Raw genomic sequence first — 17,353 nt, 5'->3', positions numbered from 1 at the left:
TGATCATTCTAACCTAACAAGAAATAATGGATTCAAGATTATACCCAAACGTTTTAAATCCCACGAGGCCAAACATTTCTTCTTTAATCGTATAGTAAATATATGGAATAAACTTCCTGCCGAAATTGTAAACAGCAATACTATTGAATCATTCAAAAATAAAATAGACAAATATTTAAAAGCAAATCCCCAACAAGCTCTCTTCTTGTCCGAATAATTACTAAATTCACTATTTAAACTCTTATTCAACAGTTTTAATATAACTTGTATTAACTTTCAGATAGGCGTATAGAGTTCACCGTAGGGTGAATAGTAGAACTTCCTTTCATCCTTTCCTATGAAAATTTCCATGTCAGTTTTTCCATACTGCATGGTACTTTTCCCAACTATTTCCATGCCAGCGCAAGCTGGAGGGAGTGGTGGGTGGGGAGGAGCCTTCTGCTATGCTGTCCTGTCTCTCTTCACTGTAGCTAGTTAGAAGTAGTTACCAAACAGCCTTGCAAGGACCAAAAGGTCTGTTGCTGTTTGGCTTTCCTTTGTATTCCTTTGTATTCCTCCTCCTCCTCATCTTCCCCTCGCCGCTACTCCTACTCTTGCTTCCTCATCTTGCGGGCAACTCAAGACATTACCATAACATACTCCAGCTAGTGAGAGTTGCGCCCCACTGCCAGCTTGTTCATCAGCTCCCCATGATCTGTCTTCTGGAGAGCGATAGGTTGGGGGAGGAACTCGTGCACCGCTTGAGTTCCGCTTGGGTTTCTTGTGGGAATGTCTAGTTTTTTGGTGGTGGTGGTGGTGGTGGTGGTAGCGGTGGTGGTGGTGGTGAGGTTCGCCAAGGGGTATGTACTGATTAAACATGAGGGAAGAGCCACCGCCGCCGCCAGTGCCTCGCCTCGAAGAAAAATGTGAATCGTAAACATAGAGACAGATTCTATTTCCTTGGATGGTGTTCTTCGTTACAAATACGCCGTGATGTTGTCATTTATCCCTTTCACTGTTAAACATTTTTTTTTCCTCAGAACCACCTAGAACATTTCCACGCTAGTTTTTTGTACTGTAGTCTCTTAAATAAGTTGTGTAACACGACTAGAAAAGACAAGATTAAGCTCCTGTGGTCTCTCTATCTCCCATGTCTCCATAGTTTAAACGGTGCCCTGAATGTTAAGCAAAGGACAGCCATAGACACAAAATGATAAAGGGAAAATGTAACGAAGGACCTCACATACTCCTAAGTTTACAAGTACATGAGAACAGAAGGACAGAAGAAAATAAGGGAAGCTGCAAGAAGGCATCAGGTTTACATGTGGCAGTTCCCGTACATGGAGTGAAGGTAGACGATAGTAATTCTTTCCATTACTGGGCAGACGACTGTACGTGGGTGTTGATACGTATGCGAGAGAGGTATTCAAGTGAGCGTCAGTGGGAGACAAAGTGGTGGTATCATGCACTGTGGCGAGGCGAGGCGTGGGTAAGGGAATTGAAGGCACGATGTGATGATGGTGATGCAATGAACTGCCTGTGACTCCACCAGCTTTAACGCTCTTGGTAATAGTCTTGCTGTTGTTGTTGTTGTTGTTGTTGTTGTTGTTGTTGTTGTTTTATACTATACAATTGGGATCTCGGCCAAGGGCAAAGAAAAAAAAAGGACAAAAAAAAAAAAAAAAACAGCCTGCTCATAACGCCACTAAAAAATGTGATAAATACAAGGTCCGAGAGAAAAGGCTAGTTGAATTTCTGAAGTGTCTTGTCGTTGTTGTTGTTGTTAACATTAACAGTGAAGGTTCTCCTATCATATCAAATTACTTTAAGTGTGTGTGTGTGTGTGTGTGTGTGTGTGTGTGTGTGTGTGTGTGTGTGTGTGTGTGTGTGTGTGTGTGTGTAATATATGTATGCGTGTGCGTGTGAAGAAATGGTACCGTTGTAGCCATTATTACCACAAGTATTTTATTCCTCCGCTGCTCATGTTCCCGCGACGAGCAGTGTTCCCTCGGTCGCCTTGAACCCCGATGGCCTTTCGCCCCATAATGACAGAGGCGCCCGGCGGAGGTGACGGGGGCAGGTGTGGGACCCGTGGTTACTCTCACTGGAACATATACCGCGGGGCAGGACGGGGCGCTTGAGGTCAACTTTAAGAAGACAAAGAAATAATGATCGTTCAGTGACGGGACGGCGTAAAAAGTAAAAGAGGACCTCAATTTTAACCCTTACGCCTTTTTATCATAATCATCTACAACTTTTTCAACATTTGGTATTAAAATTACACCGCTCTTTAACTTAGAAAAGACAAAACACAGATTAACCTTCTATTCTTTCTTTCTCTGTATGTGTGTGTCCATGCAAACCATTTACTATCTACAGAGCCTTGAATGTCAGACAAAGGACAGTCGTAGCAGCGAAAGGCTTAATGATCAGAATGTAGGCTTGTTTAGTCTACTGGAGGGTTTTGTGCTAGCCTCACGGAGCGTCGCGTATCACTGTGAGGGAGGTGAGGCGAAGCGAGGCGAGGAGAGGCGGATAAAAAAGACGCTGGAAAGTTTAGGAATAGCTGGCCCTCCTCCCTCGCTCTCCCTCGCCCTCCCTCTCCTCGAATGTTCAGGTGTGACGCTGCTCATCCGTTCATCTGCTGTCTGGTAACCACTGGGGTACTCCGGGGCGCTGACAGACTGTAATGTGTTAGCGTGTTAGCGTCTCGGCTTCCTCCCCTTCTCTCTCTCTCTCTCTCTCTCTCTCTCTCTCTCTCTCTCTCTCTCTCTCTCTCTCTCTCTCTCTCTCTCTCTCTCTCTCCTACGTCTGTTTTCAAAGCCAACAGAGTTCTCAAGAGCGTTTCTCCTATTAATAATATAGAGGTCTTGTTAATCTCTCACTAAAACCATAAAAAAAATCATTAAAAACCTTGTAACAAATTCTTAAATCCCCGCTATAATAATCAATGCGTTTCTTTCCTTCTTCGTATATAAACTTATCTTTTAGGACAGGGCATATTTGTTTTTGCAGACACGGAAGTTCCCAGCACTCTTCCCTTCCAGCTCTTCGCAACGCACAATTTCAGGGCATAACATTTAACTCGTGCCCGTGAAGAATTTAGAATGCACGCTCCGCCCTTAAAGGTTCGCGACCCGGTGGTGTTGTGAGGTGGGCCGCGGTGTTGAGTTACGTAAATATTATTGTAAATCCTGGCTACAGTAGGGCGTCGGTTTGAGCTGCCACGCCTTAGCATCTCTCTCTCTCTCTCTCTCTCTCTCTCTCTCTCTCTCTCTCTCTCTCTCTCTCTCTCTCTCTCTCTCTCTCTCTCTCTCTCTGGTACTGACTATTGACGTGGTCGTGTTGTGTGCGGAGATCATGAGGCGTTTCAGTCAGGACAGGAATGTGAGGTTATGACGGAGATAAATGGAGGTTACTGTGGTGCGGTCATGTTTAGAAAATGAGAGAGAGAGAGAGAGAGAGAGAGAGAGAGAGAGAGAGAGAGAGAGAGAGAGAGAGAGAGAGAGAGAGAGAGAGAGAGAGAGAGAGAGAGAGAGAGAGAGAGAATCTGATCATTCCTTCTGTTAATTGTGACCACTTGTACTTGCATTCATTCACAGCTCTCATCGCGGCCGGCCCAAGGCTCTAGGCTGAAAGAACTTGACTCAGAAAAAAAGCCTGAAGCATCGAAGCCCCAGACAAAGATAGAAGGCGTCGCAGCCCATGCCTCAGCGGCCACTCACTCACCCGTGACCGATTGGAATGACTGGAGGCTGGTGACTGTCTCGGCGTCCGCCCTTCGCTGCGTGTCGCTCCTCAGTCTCGTGAAACCTTCTCTCCCCTTCCTACCCATTAGCTCATTTTCAGAGTGTTGGTCAAAACTTATTCCCCTGTACGTGAACCGCTTCTGTTGATATTCTAAAATTCTGAAACCTATCTCCCCATTCGGAGTTTCAGATCTTCATTCAAAATCAAGTCTTTTACACAGTATTCATTTCTCTCATAGCCTCTCTTGTTTTGACTTGCATTCATGTTCTTAAATATCTTCCCTGTTGCCTATAGCCTCAGATCCTCATCTATACTGTACACACTCCTATAAATAACTCCATTCTCCGACAGCCTCCCTTGTTGTAATTTGTGACGGTATTTTCAAACGTTGAAACCTTCCCTCTTCATCTCCATTATCTGCAATTTCAGAGCCTCACCCGGAACCCACTCTCCATTACGCTACTCGATTCTCCGACGGCATCGCTTGTAAACATTGCCCTTTCATCAGAACTATTCCCGAAATTGACAAAGAGAATAAACCCGTTGGTGGTAGAGAATCCTTATCTGACATAAAAACACCCTTGAAAACCTATTAATTTCCACTCGAGCCTGTTCAAAGTTAAGACACCGAAACATTTAAGAATACCATCCTTGTCATCTTTTACGAGTCACATACACGTAAGTTGATGGCGTGAAGCTGCAGACTGTCCCGGAGAATAAGATCACAGCGTTATAACTGAGGCGCGCACAGGGTTACTCATTTCTCAAGCGTTGCGGAGTGGCGGGCCTCGGGGAGTGCTTGTGGGCAGCCGTCATTACGCGGGATGACTCTGTAGGGACCTGCCAGTACCTCCCCGTCTCCTCCCGTCTTCCCTCTCCCAGGGCCACATAACTCGCTGTTCGAAATTATGGTCACGCAGAATGCTAATGTGACGTGAAGAAACGAGTCCATTGGGGAGTTCTCACGGCGCCGCGCTGTCTTCCCACCGCGGCACTCGTGTCTTGGCGAGGCGAGGCACCGCAGCGTGGTTATAGCGGTGATTGGCTGTTTTTTTTTCATACCTTGAGAGAGACAATTAGTGGGTTTTGTTGTTGTTGTTGTTGTTGTTGTTGTTGTTCTCCTCCTCCTCCTCCTCCTCCTCCTCCTCCTCCTCCTCCTCCTCCTCCTCCTCCTCCTCCTCCTCCTCCTCCTTTACTGATTTCTTTCCTTGGTCTGCCTCCCTTGTGCATAAAAGAAAAAAAAAGTAATCTGACATGAGTTCGGTTTTAAAAATCTTTCCTCGTTTACCTACGGAATACAAAATTTCCCGCTGCCTCTACAAGGTTGTCTTAGCGAGATGGGATGGGAAATATAGACGGGGACGATGCGCAAAGTACAGGTACAGGTGCAGGTGTCATTAGGGCGTCATGTGTATTGTCGTCAAGCTTTAAGTACACGCAGATGGTTTTCGTGATGATGTGAAGGAAAGAATGTTAAAATGCCTCGTGGGAATATTATGAGAGGAAGAATGTTTAGATGTCTCTTGGAAATGTGAGGGAAGGAATGTTAGAAGCCTCGTGGAAATATGAGGGGAAGAATGTTAGATGTGTCTTGGAAATGTGAAGGAAGGAATGTTATATGCATCCGAGTAATTTAGGTAATAAAAGAGTGATGTAATCAGAAAATGTGTTGCTTATTCCTATTAACAGTTCATCAATACAATCCACTGATATCCTTCTTCCTCTCTCTCTCTCTCTCTCTCTCTCTCTCTCTCTCTCTCTCTCTCTCTCTCTCTCTCTCTCTCTCTCTCTCTCTCTCTCTCTCTCTCTCTCTCTCTCTCTCTCTCTCTCTCTCTCTCTCTCTCTCTCTCTCTCTCTCTCTCTCTCTCTCTCTCTCTCTCTCTCTCTCTCTCTCTCTCCACACACACACACATAAAAACAACACAAACACAATTTTCAACATAACATTCATTTTGGGAGTCCGACAAACAGCAAGAGACAAAACAACACCAGCTGACCACACCTCGCAGCGCACCCTCGCCAGGAACCAGTGCATTAGGTACAGTACTACACTCGAGCACTCCACTTCACATCAACCCACTGACCGTAAGAACGACATCGAGCTAAGGCCGAGAGGTGAAGGGGAGACAAACCAGTGCACCACAAAGGATCACAAATGGCCACAAAGGGTTACAAAGGGCCTCCACATCCTATCCTTTGGTCACGAGGCATCACGGGACGGTTCACATTGCTAAGAGGTGCCTAATTAATTAATTCCCTTCCCCCATCTAACCTTCCACTTCCACCTGGCTCGCAGGGTCACCTATGGGTTTAATTAGGACCTGTATGGGTGTCCGGGTCTCGGGAGTGGCAGGAAACACGTCCCAGGCAGGTGGAATGTAGGTACCGTGTTCCTCCTCCAGCTGACATGACAGTGACGTGACGGGGAGGGAGTAAAAAAGTGAAAATGCCACTGAGAATCATCATAATTCATTGACGGGTGGGAGGAGGAAGAAAAGGAGGAGGAGGAGGAGGAGGAGAAGGAGAATGCCAAGGAAATTGTTTGAAATACTTCGATATTGTGTCGGAGGAGAGTACTCAGACCAGAGAGAGAGAGAGAGAGAGAGAGAGAGAGAGAGAGAGAGAGAGAGAGAGAGAGAGAGAGAGAGTTAACATATGGGTACACAGACGAAGACTTAAAAAAATAATAAGCATCCGAGGAAATAAAGGGTAGGTAATAAAGGGAGGAAAGTGCAGGGCAAGAGGCGAGAGGCGGAGGAAGACCACGGAAGAGGAGGAGGAGGAGGAGGAGGCGTGGGGCAGGACGTCTACCTGTGTGGTCTCCTTCCCTCACCATTACCAGGACACCAGCAACAGGCCACCACCACCACCACCACCACCACCACCACCACCACCACCACCACCACCACCACCACCACCACGCTGCACGCCCTCCCAATTGGCAACAAAGGAACCCAACCTGGCCTTGAAGAATTCCCGCTTCTCTCCTTTTCGTCCTACTTGGTTAATCGTTCCCGCATTCTTCATATAACAAATTAAAACGCCTACGAGTGCGGTTATAAACTAGACAGGCATTATTTACAAAGGAGAAAAAGGGTTGTGAATGAGTGGAACAAATTTAGCAAGAATGTTGGATAATTTTATAAGGTTGGTTGAATTTATAAGTGATTATGGTAGATGGTAAGGTTGAAGTCCTCAGTAATTGCTTTTGTGTATGTAGATCAACTGCAAGAGATACACAAAGAATTGGTTCAGAAGTAAGAATTGTAAATAAGTGGAACAAATTTACTTAGAACTTTGGATGATTTGAAGAGTAGCGTGGAGGAATTAATAAATCACGACAGAAGATAAATTTTAAGACCTCAGGAAGTGTTTTGTGTAGATCAGCCAACCTTTTGCAGTCTCCTTCTGTTCTCTCCTTTTAAAAATCACCGACCATTTAGCAATCAATCGGTCAGCCAGTGAAAGACGAAGCACCACGGCAGTATTACCTTTCAGTCACTCCCAGGAAGTGTCTCAGCGAGTCCCCACACACAGATGGCAGCCTGCCCACCGCCACCAAGTGCAGTACCGTCCACTTATTAACGGCTGTAGTCTTCGCGGTTAGAGAAGGCAATACCGCCAGGTGAACTCCCGAGCTGCCGAGTCAAGGGTCGCACGCTGGTGTCATGAGCCCCGCCACCACGAGACTCCTGCTGGTGTGGCCTCTACTCTGGCCTCTACCGTCAAGGCCACCCACGTGTTTATTGGTGAAATGGAGACCTAACAGTTAAAAACAACGAGGACGACTACTACTTCTTATTCTTATTCTTCTTCTGCTGCTGCTGCTGCTGCTGCTGCTGCTGCTGCTGCTGCTGCTGCTGCTGCTGCTGCTACTACTACTACTACTACTACTACTACTACTACTACTACTACTACTACTACTACTACTACTACTACTACTACTACTACTACTACTACTACATCAACACTAAAAAATCAAGGTAGAGCAAAGGATAGATGAGAATTTTGTGCCGTATCTAATTAAACAGAAGTCACTGCTTTGGGAGGTAAAGATTAGATTGTTTTGGCTCCACACATTGCTGAGCTGCGTGGGTGACCTTACGTGTACGCAACGTGATGGAAGTACTGAGGCGACTGGAGCAGAAATGAGCGAGAAACTGGCAGACGGAAGGACGGAGGGAGGGAGAGAGAAGAGATGGATGGAATGATGTATGAATAAATAGACTAAAGGAAAAATAATACACATCAAAATAGATAAATGATTAAATAAATAGGTAAATGTGCATGTGTGTGTGTGTGTGTGTGTGTGTGTGTGTGTGTGTGTGTGTGTGTGTGTGTGTGTGTGTGTGTGTGTTGCCCTTTCACCGCTCCACCACACACGGCAATATCTTTTCTTATTCTCCAAGTAATACCATTGGATAACCTCCTTAATCGACGCCATTCGGAACCTCTAAAGACCATTTAAGGCCCACCAATTACCAGATGGGAATCACGCCCATTACTCATCCATTGATTACGCGCCGCGAACTCCTAATGGGCGGCCCGGGGCAGGCGTCCGGTCCACAGGTGGGTGTTTTCTCTCTCTCTCTCTCTCTCTCTCTCTCTCTCTCTCTCTCTCTCTCTCTCTCTCTCTCTCTCTCTCTCTCTCTCTCTCTCTCTCTCTCTCTTTTCTTAATTTTCCGGACCCGCATCCATTACAGGTGGGTTGGGTGACGTGGGTGAAAGGTGGACGGAGTTGTGTGGGGTGGTTTTAGGTATTATAGATTATCATTATTTATTTATTGATGTATCATTTTATATTGTTTTGATTTTTTTTCATTTATTTTGTTTTGGTCTTATATGTAAAGGGTTATGTACACTAACTTGTTATGGGAGTATTCTCTCTCTCTCTCTCTCTCTCTCTCTCTCTCTCTCTCTCTCTCTCTCTCTCTCTCTCTCTCTCTCTCTCTCTCTCTCTCTCTCTCTCTCTCTCTCTCTCTCTCTCTCAAGAATGTACACTTATATAAATTGATTTTTCTCCTCCTGCTCCTCCTCCTCCTCCTCCTCCTTATACTTCCTTTTTCGTTTCCTCTCTCCAAGACTCCCTCCTACATAGACTCTCCATCCATTTGTGCTTCCTTCCTTCCTTCCTTCCTTCCTTCCTTCCTTCCTTCCTTCCTTCCTTCCTTCCTTCCTTCCATCCCTCTCTGCCTCTCTCCTTTTTGCACCAATTTCACACTCGCAGAAAATATTTTTCGTGTGTACCATTTCTCTCTCTCTCTCTCTCTCTCTCTCTCTCTCTCTCTCTCTCTCTCTCTCTCTCTCTCTCTCTCTCTCTCTCTCTCTCTCTCTCTCTCTCATTCTCTTATATCTAACTGTTATCTTACTTTTTTTCCCCACCAACATCACTATCGCCTCCTCCTCCTCCTCCTCCTCCTCCTCCTCCTCCTCCTCCTCCTCCTCCTCCTCCTCCTCCTCCTCCTGCCACGAATATAATACCACACCAATACATTAAGACTACGGGTCTCCTCTGGATACATCGTGTTAGGCTTGTAAACATTCATTCTCTCTCTCTCTCTCTCTCTCTCTCTCTCTCTCTCTCTCTCTCTCTCTCTCTCTCTCTCTCTCTCTCTCTCTCTCTCTCTCTCGTCGGACATACCTTTGGCGTTCCTGATTCACCATCCCTTGCCTTTCCCTCCCTCTCACCTGTTCTCCCTCTCCCTCCAGGTAAACACTTCCTCCCTCCCTCCCTCCCTCCCTCTCCTTCTTCCTCTTCCTCCGCCTCCCATTCTCCTTCCCTTCCTTCTTCCTCTTACTGCAGCCCTCTAATTATTTTTTTCTTTTCGTTTTTTTCATGTTTTCTCCCTATTTTATTATTTTTTTTTATTTTGGTTTATGTCTAATTGGTCGTTTTTTTTATCTTTCTTTTTTTTATTTTGTTCTTTTTTACTTTGTTTCCTCTTTCGTTGGTTTTGTTGGCTTTTGTGTTGAGTCTTTCCGTGTTCAGTTCTTTCCTCCCGTGTTCATTTCCTCCTTTTATCCTTTCTTCCGTTTCTTTCTTTTCTTCGTTTCTTTTTCCTATTTCTTTATTTTTCTCTCTTTCATGCCATATATCTTTCTTTTATTCCCGTTTTTTCTCGCATTCTTTCTTGTCATTCCATTCTTTCTTTGTTTCCTTCCTTCCTTTATCCCTTCATTTCCTCCCCAGGTAAATTTTACTCACTTCATCCCTTAAGGGCCTTCCTGCAGATCCTTCCTCCTCCTCCTCCTTCCTCCTCCTCCTCCTCCTCCTCCTCCTCCTCCTCCTCCTCCTCCTCCTCCTCCTCCTCCTCCTCCTCCTCCCAGACGTGCCATTGTTCCTCTTTTCTCCTTCAGGCTTTTCCTTCCTACCTTCGTGCCTGCCTGCCTGCCACTGTAGTCTCTCTCTCTCTCTCTCTCTCTCTCTCTCTCTCTCTCTCTCTCTCTCTCTCTCTCTCTCTCTCTCTCTCTCTCTCTCTCATGTTCTTATTTCTTAACGTCTCCCTTTTACCTCATTCGCTGCCATCACCATCACCACCACCACCACCACCACCACCACCACCACCACCACCACCACCACCACTACTCACTAGGTCAGACCCGCACCGTTGCGTGACCACCGCGACCTGCTGAAGACACCTCACCAATAAGCGGGTGGCGTGCAGTGAGGGCGGGGAGGGCGTGGCGGGCTGCTGGGGGCGGGGGCGTGGGCAGGGGCGGGCGGAGGTTGACCCGCACCCAGTGTTTGCCCGACCAATTATACCCTTTGTCCGGGGTGGGGTGTGTGGGAGGATTGGTGGGTGGGTGGGTGGGTTGCCTTCCCCTGGTGTACTGTAAGTTGTTACCAGCGGTGCGATTAATAATGGGAGCAGCCTGATCACTGTGCCGGCCTAATTAAAATTCCCAAGTCCGGATCCATTGTTATCTGGCAGCAGCAAGGCGGCGAGAGCGAATGATTGTGTGTGTTTACTTCAAGAAATTAGCCCCCGCGAAACGGTAATTAAGCTGCCGGCCACGACTCATCATCTTTATATATCTGCGAGGGAGGCTGGCTATTGATTCAGAGTGTTCATCTTTTTCTGTGTTTGTGTTGTGTGTAAGGTTATATTTCATCGGTGGAATGTTGTTTGCTCTTGGTGAGAAATTGTGTGTGTGGATTGGAATATATATAATTTGGCTTTTGATTTATTATCGTAGAGTAGATAGATAAATAGATGAGAGATAGATATTAGTAAGGTTAGGGGCATACACTATAGCTGCGCGTGGCCTCAGTTCTCATCTCTTTCCCAGTATGTATTAAATAGAGTGGCTTGTGTATTGTATTGTTTTAATTAGTGTTGTCTTGTGTTGCAGGTGCGAGGCATCATCGGCAGCGCCAGTCTCCAGCGGCCTCAACAACCATGAGCCCAGGAAGGGGGTGAGTGTCCCTTAGACCTGTATCTGTCACTTAACCTCCTTCCTATTATAGAGCGCAGGGACCTAACCTAACTTGAACTAAACCGTACCTATCATTTCCACACCTATCCTATCAAAATAAACTGGAACCTAACGTAACCCAACTTAACCTAACCAAACCAAACCTATACATATCACTTCCATTTCTTTCTGTCCTAACCTAGCCTAACCTAACCCAACCTAACCTGTATCTGTCACTTCCATTCCTTATCAAAGTGCGCAGGAACCAATTGCACTTCATCATAACGTAGCGAGTGATGTAAGAATAAGTAACGCTGCAGTACAGTGGTGCGTGATGCGTCCATCGGGCCTGTGAAGTTACTGAAGTGCAGCTCAAAGATAGCGCTCAGTAACCCAAGAGTTTATGGGGTGCCGTTGCCAGTCCTCCGGCGTGGGTGTGTCCAGCGAGACTCAAGGTGATAAAGGTCGTCGTCCTCTTGCTCTCTGTCGCCACTGTTAATAAATGGTTTTTATGACTCCCGCTTGGCGCATACCTGCTTCCCCCGACCGGATGCTGGCTGGGGAAGCACTGCGTACAATGAAGGCTGCCCTGGAGGTCGATCTCCAGGGTTGGTGTTCTTAAACGTTTTGGTGCCCTATCATGATTACTTTTAACAGCTTGTAGTAAAGGTCAAGGTCCCTTATGTAGAAGTTATAAGGGGTTTCAAGAGTGTTTTGTAAGTTCTAGTGATGTTTAACAAATATTCTGCACTTGTAAATGGAGAAATACTTACCGGAACATGACTTATCATCTCTGTGGCCTTTGGAAGTAGTCGTTACGAAGGCCAAAGCATTTGAGAATACTGACCTTTGTTATCAGAGATGATACTCCATTAGGTTGTGAGACCCTTAACTTATTGACACTAATCTCAGAGTTCTTACTGGCAGCAGGAAGGTTTGGTCTTGTCGCTCTTGTCGAACAAGGAAACACATTGACGATTTAAAGAACCATAATGACCTTTATTTCCTTGCGATCTTATGTATTGTCGTTCTTGCATCAGTGACGTCTTTCCTTTTCGAACCTCTCCACCATACTCAATGTTTAGATAAATAACAAAAAGGTAACGTAAGTAATGATAAGGGAAGAAGAAAGAAAACACCAGTTCTTGTTCCTATAGCTCATCTGATCTGTGTACGTATTGGAGGCTTGTTCTCAGCTCAGTAAGGATGGATTCATGATATTCTCGAAGCTCAAATCTTGTGCTGAGATGGTGTGCACGGAGCGACGCGGCGGGAGACACAGGTGGGATAGAGGACGGAATTAAGAACACCTGGTGATTCTGGTCATAGAGTGTGAAAATCCAATTATACCCACGCACATTATTATTTTTCCTTCCTTTCTTCCCTCGACTCGTGCCGGTGGAGGGAAGCACCCAGGTCGCGCCGCGCTTTATTTGGAAATTGTGTATGTGGTGTGTTGTGGTTAAGAATTAGATTGGACCTATAAATCATTTTTTTTTTTTTGTCAAGTTACTGTGTAGGAGTCTGTAGGTTGTTGTGCTCAGTAAACTCGCCTATTTATCTGTCTGCCTGTTTGTCTATTTGTCTATCTATCTGTCGACCTTTCTATCTATCTATCTATCTACATCTCTGTCTGTCTGTCTGTCTGTCTATCTGTCTATCAATCTATATGTCTGTCTGTCTATTGTCTTTGTCTGTCTGTTTATCTATCTATCTATCTATCTATCTATCTATCTATCTATCTGTCTACGGTTTGACTGCTGCATACACGCTTGCATTCTGCCGTAAACTGGCGATTTCCACGCCATGCCTGTGAATTGAACTCCAGAATCAGCGACCAAAAAAAAAGAGAAGGCCTTCACGCTGGCGGCCCCGCGGAGTTCATTGCCTTTCAAGACTTCACACGGTGCAAAATCCCTGACTTTTTTGTGTCGCTCGCTATCTGATGACTTCACGGCGCGCGTCACGGCGGAGGCTCCTATTCCAGTGAGATTCAACCAGCGTTCAAGGATTCGTGGAAAATAACTTGGCCTTTAGCTTTGCATATTCCATTTGGCTGTTCTCTTTGGGGAATGGCACCTCAGTGGGCTTTTTTTTTTTTTTTTTTTTTTACTTCCTTTTTCTTGCCCTAGACCAGAACGCCTCTTACATAAAAACAAAAAAAATGAAGGATGAGATAAGTGTGTCTGCAGGCTGGTGTCACTCGGCTGCGGTGTTACTGGTGGACACTTGAAATAACACGTAAAAGTATCATGTGTGTCTTTTCGGTGTGTGTATTTAGGAGGGAGATCCGTGAAGTGTGGAGTGCAAGGATAAACTCTGGAACTTGCTGCCTGGTTCTGCATTTCCCCTTTCCTTTGACTTGAACTCTTTCAAGAGGGAGGTTTGAAGACACTTATCCTCCAATTTTGGATAATCCTTTTGCCTTTCTGTTTAGGGACTGTTACTTCAATGAGCCTTTTTTTTTTTTTTTTTTTCTTTTTTTTCTTTTTTTCATTTTTGTTGCCCTTTTCCAGTATCCCTCTCATATGTAAAATAAAATAAATAAAAATAGAGAGAGCTGTAATGTTGCCTCTCAGAGTGGCTACCGGCGTAAGTTGCTTCGATGTGTAGGTGTGTGCGCGTGGCAGGAATGAAGGCTCTGGCGTAATAGTTGATGAGTTGAGAGTGGATGTGTCCGGAGAGTGTTACTCGTAGGTGAATAAGGCAGCTTCCACCGGCACTCACCTGCTGCAGGCGCTGTGCGTGGCCTGGGCTGCACCGACTCCTTGCTGACAGGGAATCACAAATCTTTTAGCGGTGTACTCTCGGTTATAATTCATAAATTTACGCGAGTCCCTTTTTCAGGAACGATAATTTTGTCCACCTAGAACTCTGCAGTATATTTGTTTGTTAATTGGTCAGTTAGCGAGTTCATTAGTTAGGTAGTTTGTTAATCAGTTCGTTAATTAGTTTATTTGATTGTTGGTTAATTCATTAGTTAGCTCATTCGGTGGGTAGTTTATTTGTTTCTTTGTTTTGTTTGTTTGTTTGTTGGTTTTCTTTCCATTTTGAAGCTTCATCGTTATTCTTTTTGTCAAAGTGTTCGTCTGTCCTCTCTTCTTTGCTGGCGTTACCCATGCAACCAGCGCCGGCACATCATGACGCGATGCCGCACTCTCCAAAACAAGCCTGAGTGCCGGACGTGCATCTTACATGTCACGGGTATCAGGCCGAGGCGGAGCATGGGTACGTGTAGGGTGTCAGCTTGTGCAGCGGCTGGGGACTGGTGTGTCGCCTCGTGGCTGCAAGCAAGGCGGTCAATGCGGCAAAGGTAACAGGGTGTAGTCTCTCTCTCTCTCTCTCTCTCTCTCTCTCTCTCTCTCTCTCTCTCTCTCTCTCTCTCTCTCTCTCTCTCTCTCTCTCTCTCTCTCTCGATGAGGTGTGCTTGGTCCTCGAAAGGGATAAGTGTGCTCGACAATATCAGAGGTAAACAGGACACTTCTCTAATTTTTTATAATCCTTTCGGCCCTTTCCTTTTGGGACGTACAACTCAGTGGGCCTTTTTTCTTCTTCCTTTTTGCTAATCTTGACCAGAGACCTTCTTGTATAAGGAAAAAAAAAATAGGTAACATGCGTTGCTATATTTCCCTGGGAGGCGCAGCACACGTTTTTCTTGTGGATTTTTTTATTCTCTTTGTAGTAAGGTGTTCCCAGCGGTGCGGTGCAGGGATGGGCGTGAAGGAGTGGCAGGGTGTGAGGTGAAGGGCTCCGCGGTCTGGCGGCATGAGAAATGGAACAGTTTTAGGGAGCATTGTTACCGTCACATGTGTCTGGGTCACCTTACGTGCGTAACAAAGCGGCGGTGTTCTGAAATGGGAGAAGTGAGCATTAAAACTCCCGCCAAATGTGTATCCCTGAGTTGCGGCAGAAGTTTGTGCTGGCAGACAGACGGACAGACGGGCACGGCTCCTCAGTTACGCCTCCTCCGAACAACTTTCACCTCGAGTCGTAAAGTTTTAAAATGTTATGGTCAGTCTTGCACCTGCGGCTGAGAGAGGCATGAGTGCTGGTCCATTTCTGACGTGGTGCGTGCCAGCTTGATGGATGCTTGAGTGGCCACGGCTGCCGGGAAGACATTGGTGAAGCAGTGCATCGTGTAATGGGGATATATACTTTCCCAGACTTTCCTCTTCCTCTGCCGCTCACTCCTCCTTTCACTCCGCCTCTTCTCCCCTCACATCCTCATTCTTCTCCTGCACTGTCACTGCCTCTTTTCGTAATTTCCTTAACCCGTCTCCTTCAGTCCTCTTTCTCCTCCTCCTACTTTCTGTCAGATCGTCCCATCCATCAAAGCACGTATTGGGGAATCCACATAATCTTGAATGCAGAGGCTGTGCGTGGCTTCGATTTGAAAATTATTTGAGATGCATGAAAGTGTAAACGATTTGAAATTCACTATGAGTTGCTCGCAAGCACACACACACACACACACACACACACTTGCTCGCTCAACGAATGAAAAAACACACCACGGTAATAAATGAAAGATAAAAAAAAAGACAGACATTTCTCCACAATTTCAAACACACGAAGACCTGAATCTTTACCAGCTGTACGAGTAGCATTCCCTCCCTCCAGTCCCCACCCTCCACAGGCAGCCTCAGAGAATTACCATTACTGCATACCACACTCTCACCAGCAAAATAATAAGGAACCCATTTAGAATCAGTCCAAAAAAAAATATCTCGTGCGAAGAAAAACAATGGAACTCTGAATCCTGTGAGGGGTGGGCGGGTGGGTGGGAGGAGCGAGACCCAATGTAGAAACAAAAGCTGGTGTGGCTGGTGAGGGAGGAAGGGGTGGGGCTGAGGGTGGTGATGGTGGTGGTAGTGAGACACGCAGGAGTAGAAGCGGATATAAGTGAGGCTGCTTTGTTGGGCATGGTGGGTTTGGGAATGTTAGGAATGGATGCTGGTGAAGGAGGAGGAGTTAGGTAAGACGAGGGAGAGAGAGAGAGAGAGAGAGAGAGAGAGAGAGAGAGAGAGAGAGAGAGAGAGAGAGAGAGAGAGAGAGAGGTGCTTTCGTACACCCATCGCCAATAAAATATTTAGAGATGATAATGATTATGATTATGGTGGTGGTGGTGGTGATAGTGGTGGTGACAGAGAATGAACTAAGAGAGAGAGAGAGAGAGAGAGAGAGAGAGAGAGAGAGAGAGAGAGAGAGAGAGAGAGAGAGAGAGAGAGAGAGAGAGAGAGAGAGTAATTTTTAAGTATCTTACACAAGACGCTCACACCAAACAACACACACACACACACACACACACACACACACACACAAAACTGACAACGGAGAAAGCCTTTACGTTTATAGGAATTCTGACTACCTTACCTCACTCCAAAATCCTAAAAAAAAAAAAAAATTGTAGTCGAGAGGCGACGCATGGAGAAATATTCTTTGCACACCCGAGGACTGAAGATAACACCGCTGAGGCAGTTTGTTTACTCATATGGCTGGGAATCGTGATGAAGACTTTACAGTGTTTGAGAGAAGACTTGAACATGGAGGAGAGGAGAACAATAAAGAACCGTTTAAGGAAAAGGGAGAAGGATGGAGAGAGAGAGAGAGAGAGAGAGAGAGAGAGAGAGAGAGAGAGAGAGAGAGAGAGAGAGAGAGAGAGAGAGAGAGAGAGAGAGAGAGAGTAAATAGTTAAGTTCGACAGGTCCAAAAAAAAAGTATAACCGAACTAAATAAAGAATGAAAACGAGAAAATTACAAGAAACACGAATTATTAGACAAAAACAGTCCCTCTTAATTACAACCATAAGCACAAACTCATGAAGTTTATGCGATCTATGACACGACTAAGATATGAATGTTTATGGTAACTCTTAAAAGAAAACAAGTAACGTATTGGAGCTGCAAAACGCCAGCCAACCGTACACAAGGCAGCAAGTGAAAGTACAAGGAGTGTTCACCAAACACTACAAAGCTTAGGAGAAATGCCCAGTGAAGAAAGACTGGGAAAGCTTAAGCAACATACCCCGAGGAAAGGAAGATTGTAAGAGATAACTCGGGAGGATTAAGTTTTGATGTTTAAAACAGCAAGAGGATTGGGGCCGCCGTGGTACAGTGGGAAACCGTTGTTTTGGGAGGCGAGGAGTCTTCAGGCGCAGGGGTTCGAATCCGAGGGTAGGAAGGGTATGCACCAGGGATAATGGATCCC

General features: G+C 45.7%; 1 protein-coding gene across 8 annotated transcripts in view; it reads left to right on the top strand.

The window, feature by feature from the left end:
• LOC135090232 (uncharacterized) overlaps positions 1-17,353 on the top strand; it is a 238,062-nt gene that overhangs the window by 176,724 nt on the left and 43,985 nt on the right. For all 8 annotated transcript variants that reach the window (XM_063986804.1, XM_063986753.1, XM_063986763.1 and 5 more), the window contains one exon: positions 11,083-11,146. In XM_063986804.1, coding sequence (XP_063842874.1) covers positions 11,083-11,146 — 64 coding nt within the window. The remainder of the gene's footprint in view (positions 1-11,082; positions 11,147-17,353) is intronic.

The sequence above is a fragment of the Scylla paramamosain genome, chromosome 3 (genome assembly GCF_035594125.1).
Source record: "Scylla paramamosain isolate STU-SP2022 chromosome 3, ASM3559412v1, whole genome shotgun sequence".
Lineage (NCBI taxonomy): Eukaryota > Metazoa > Arthropoda > Malacostraca > Decapoda > Portunidae > Scylla > Scylla paramamosain.
Note: the sequence above shows the minus strand (reverse complement) of the source record. Positions and strands in the feature narration are given on the sequence as shown.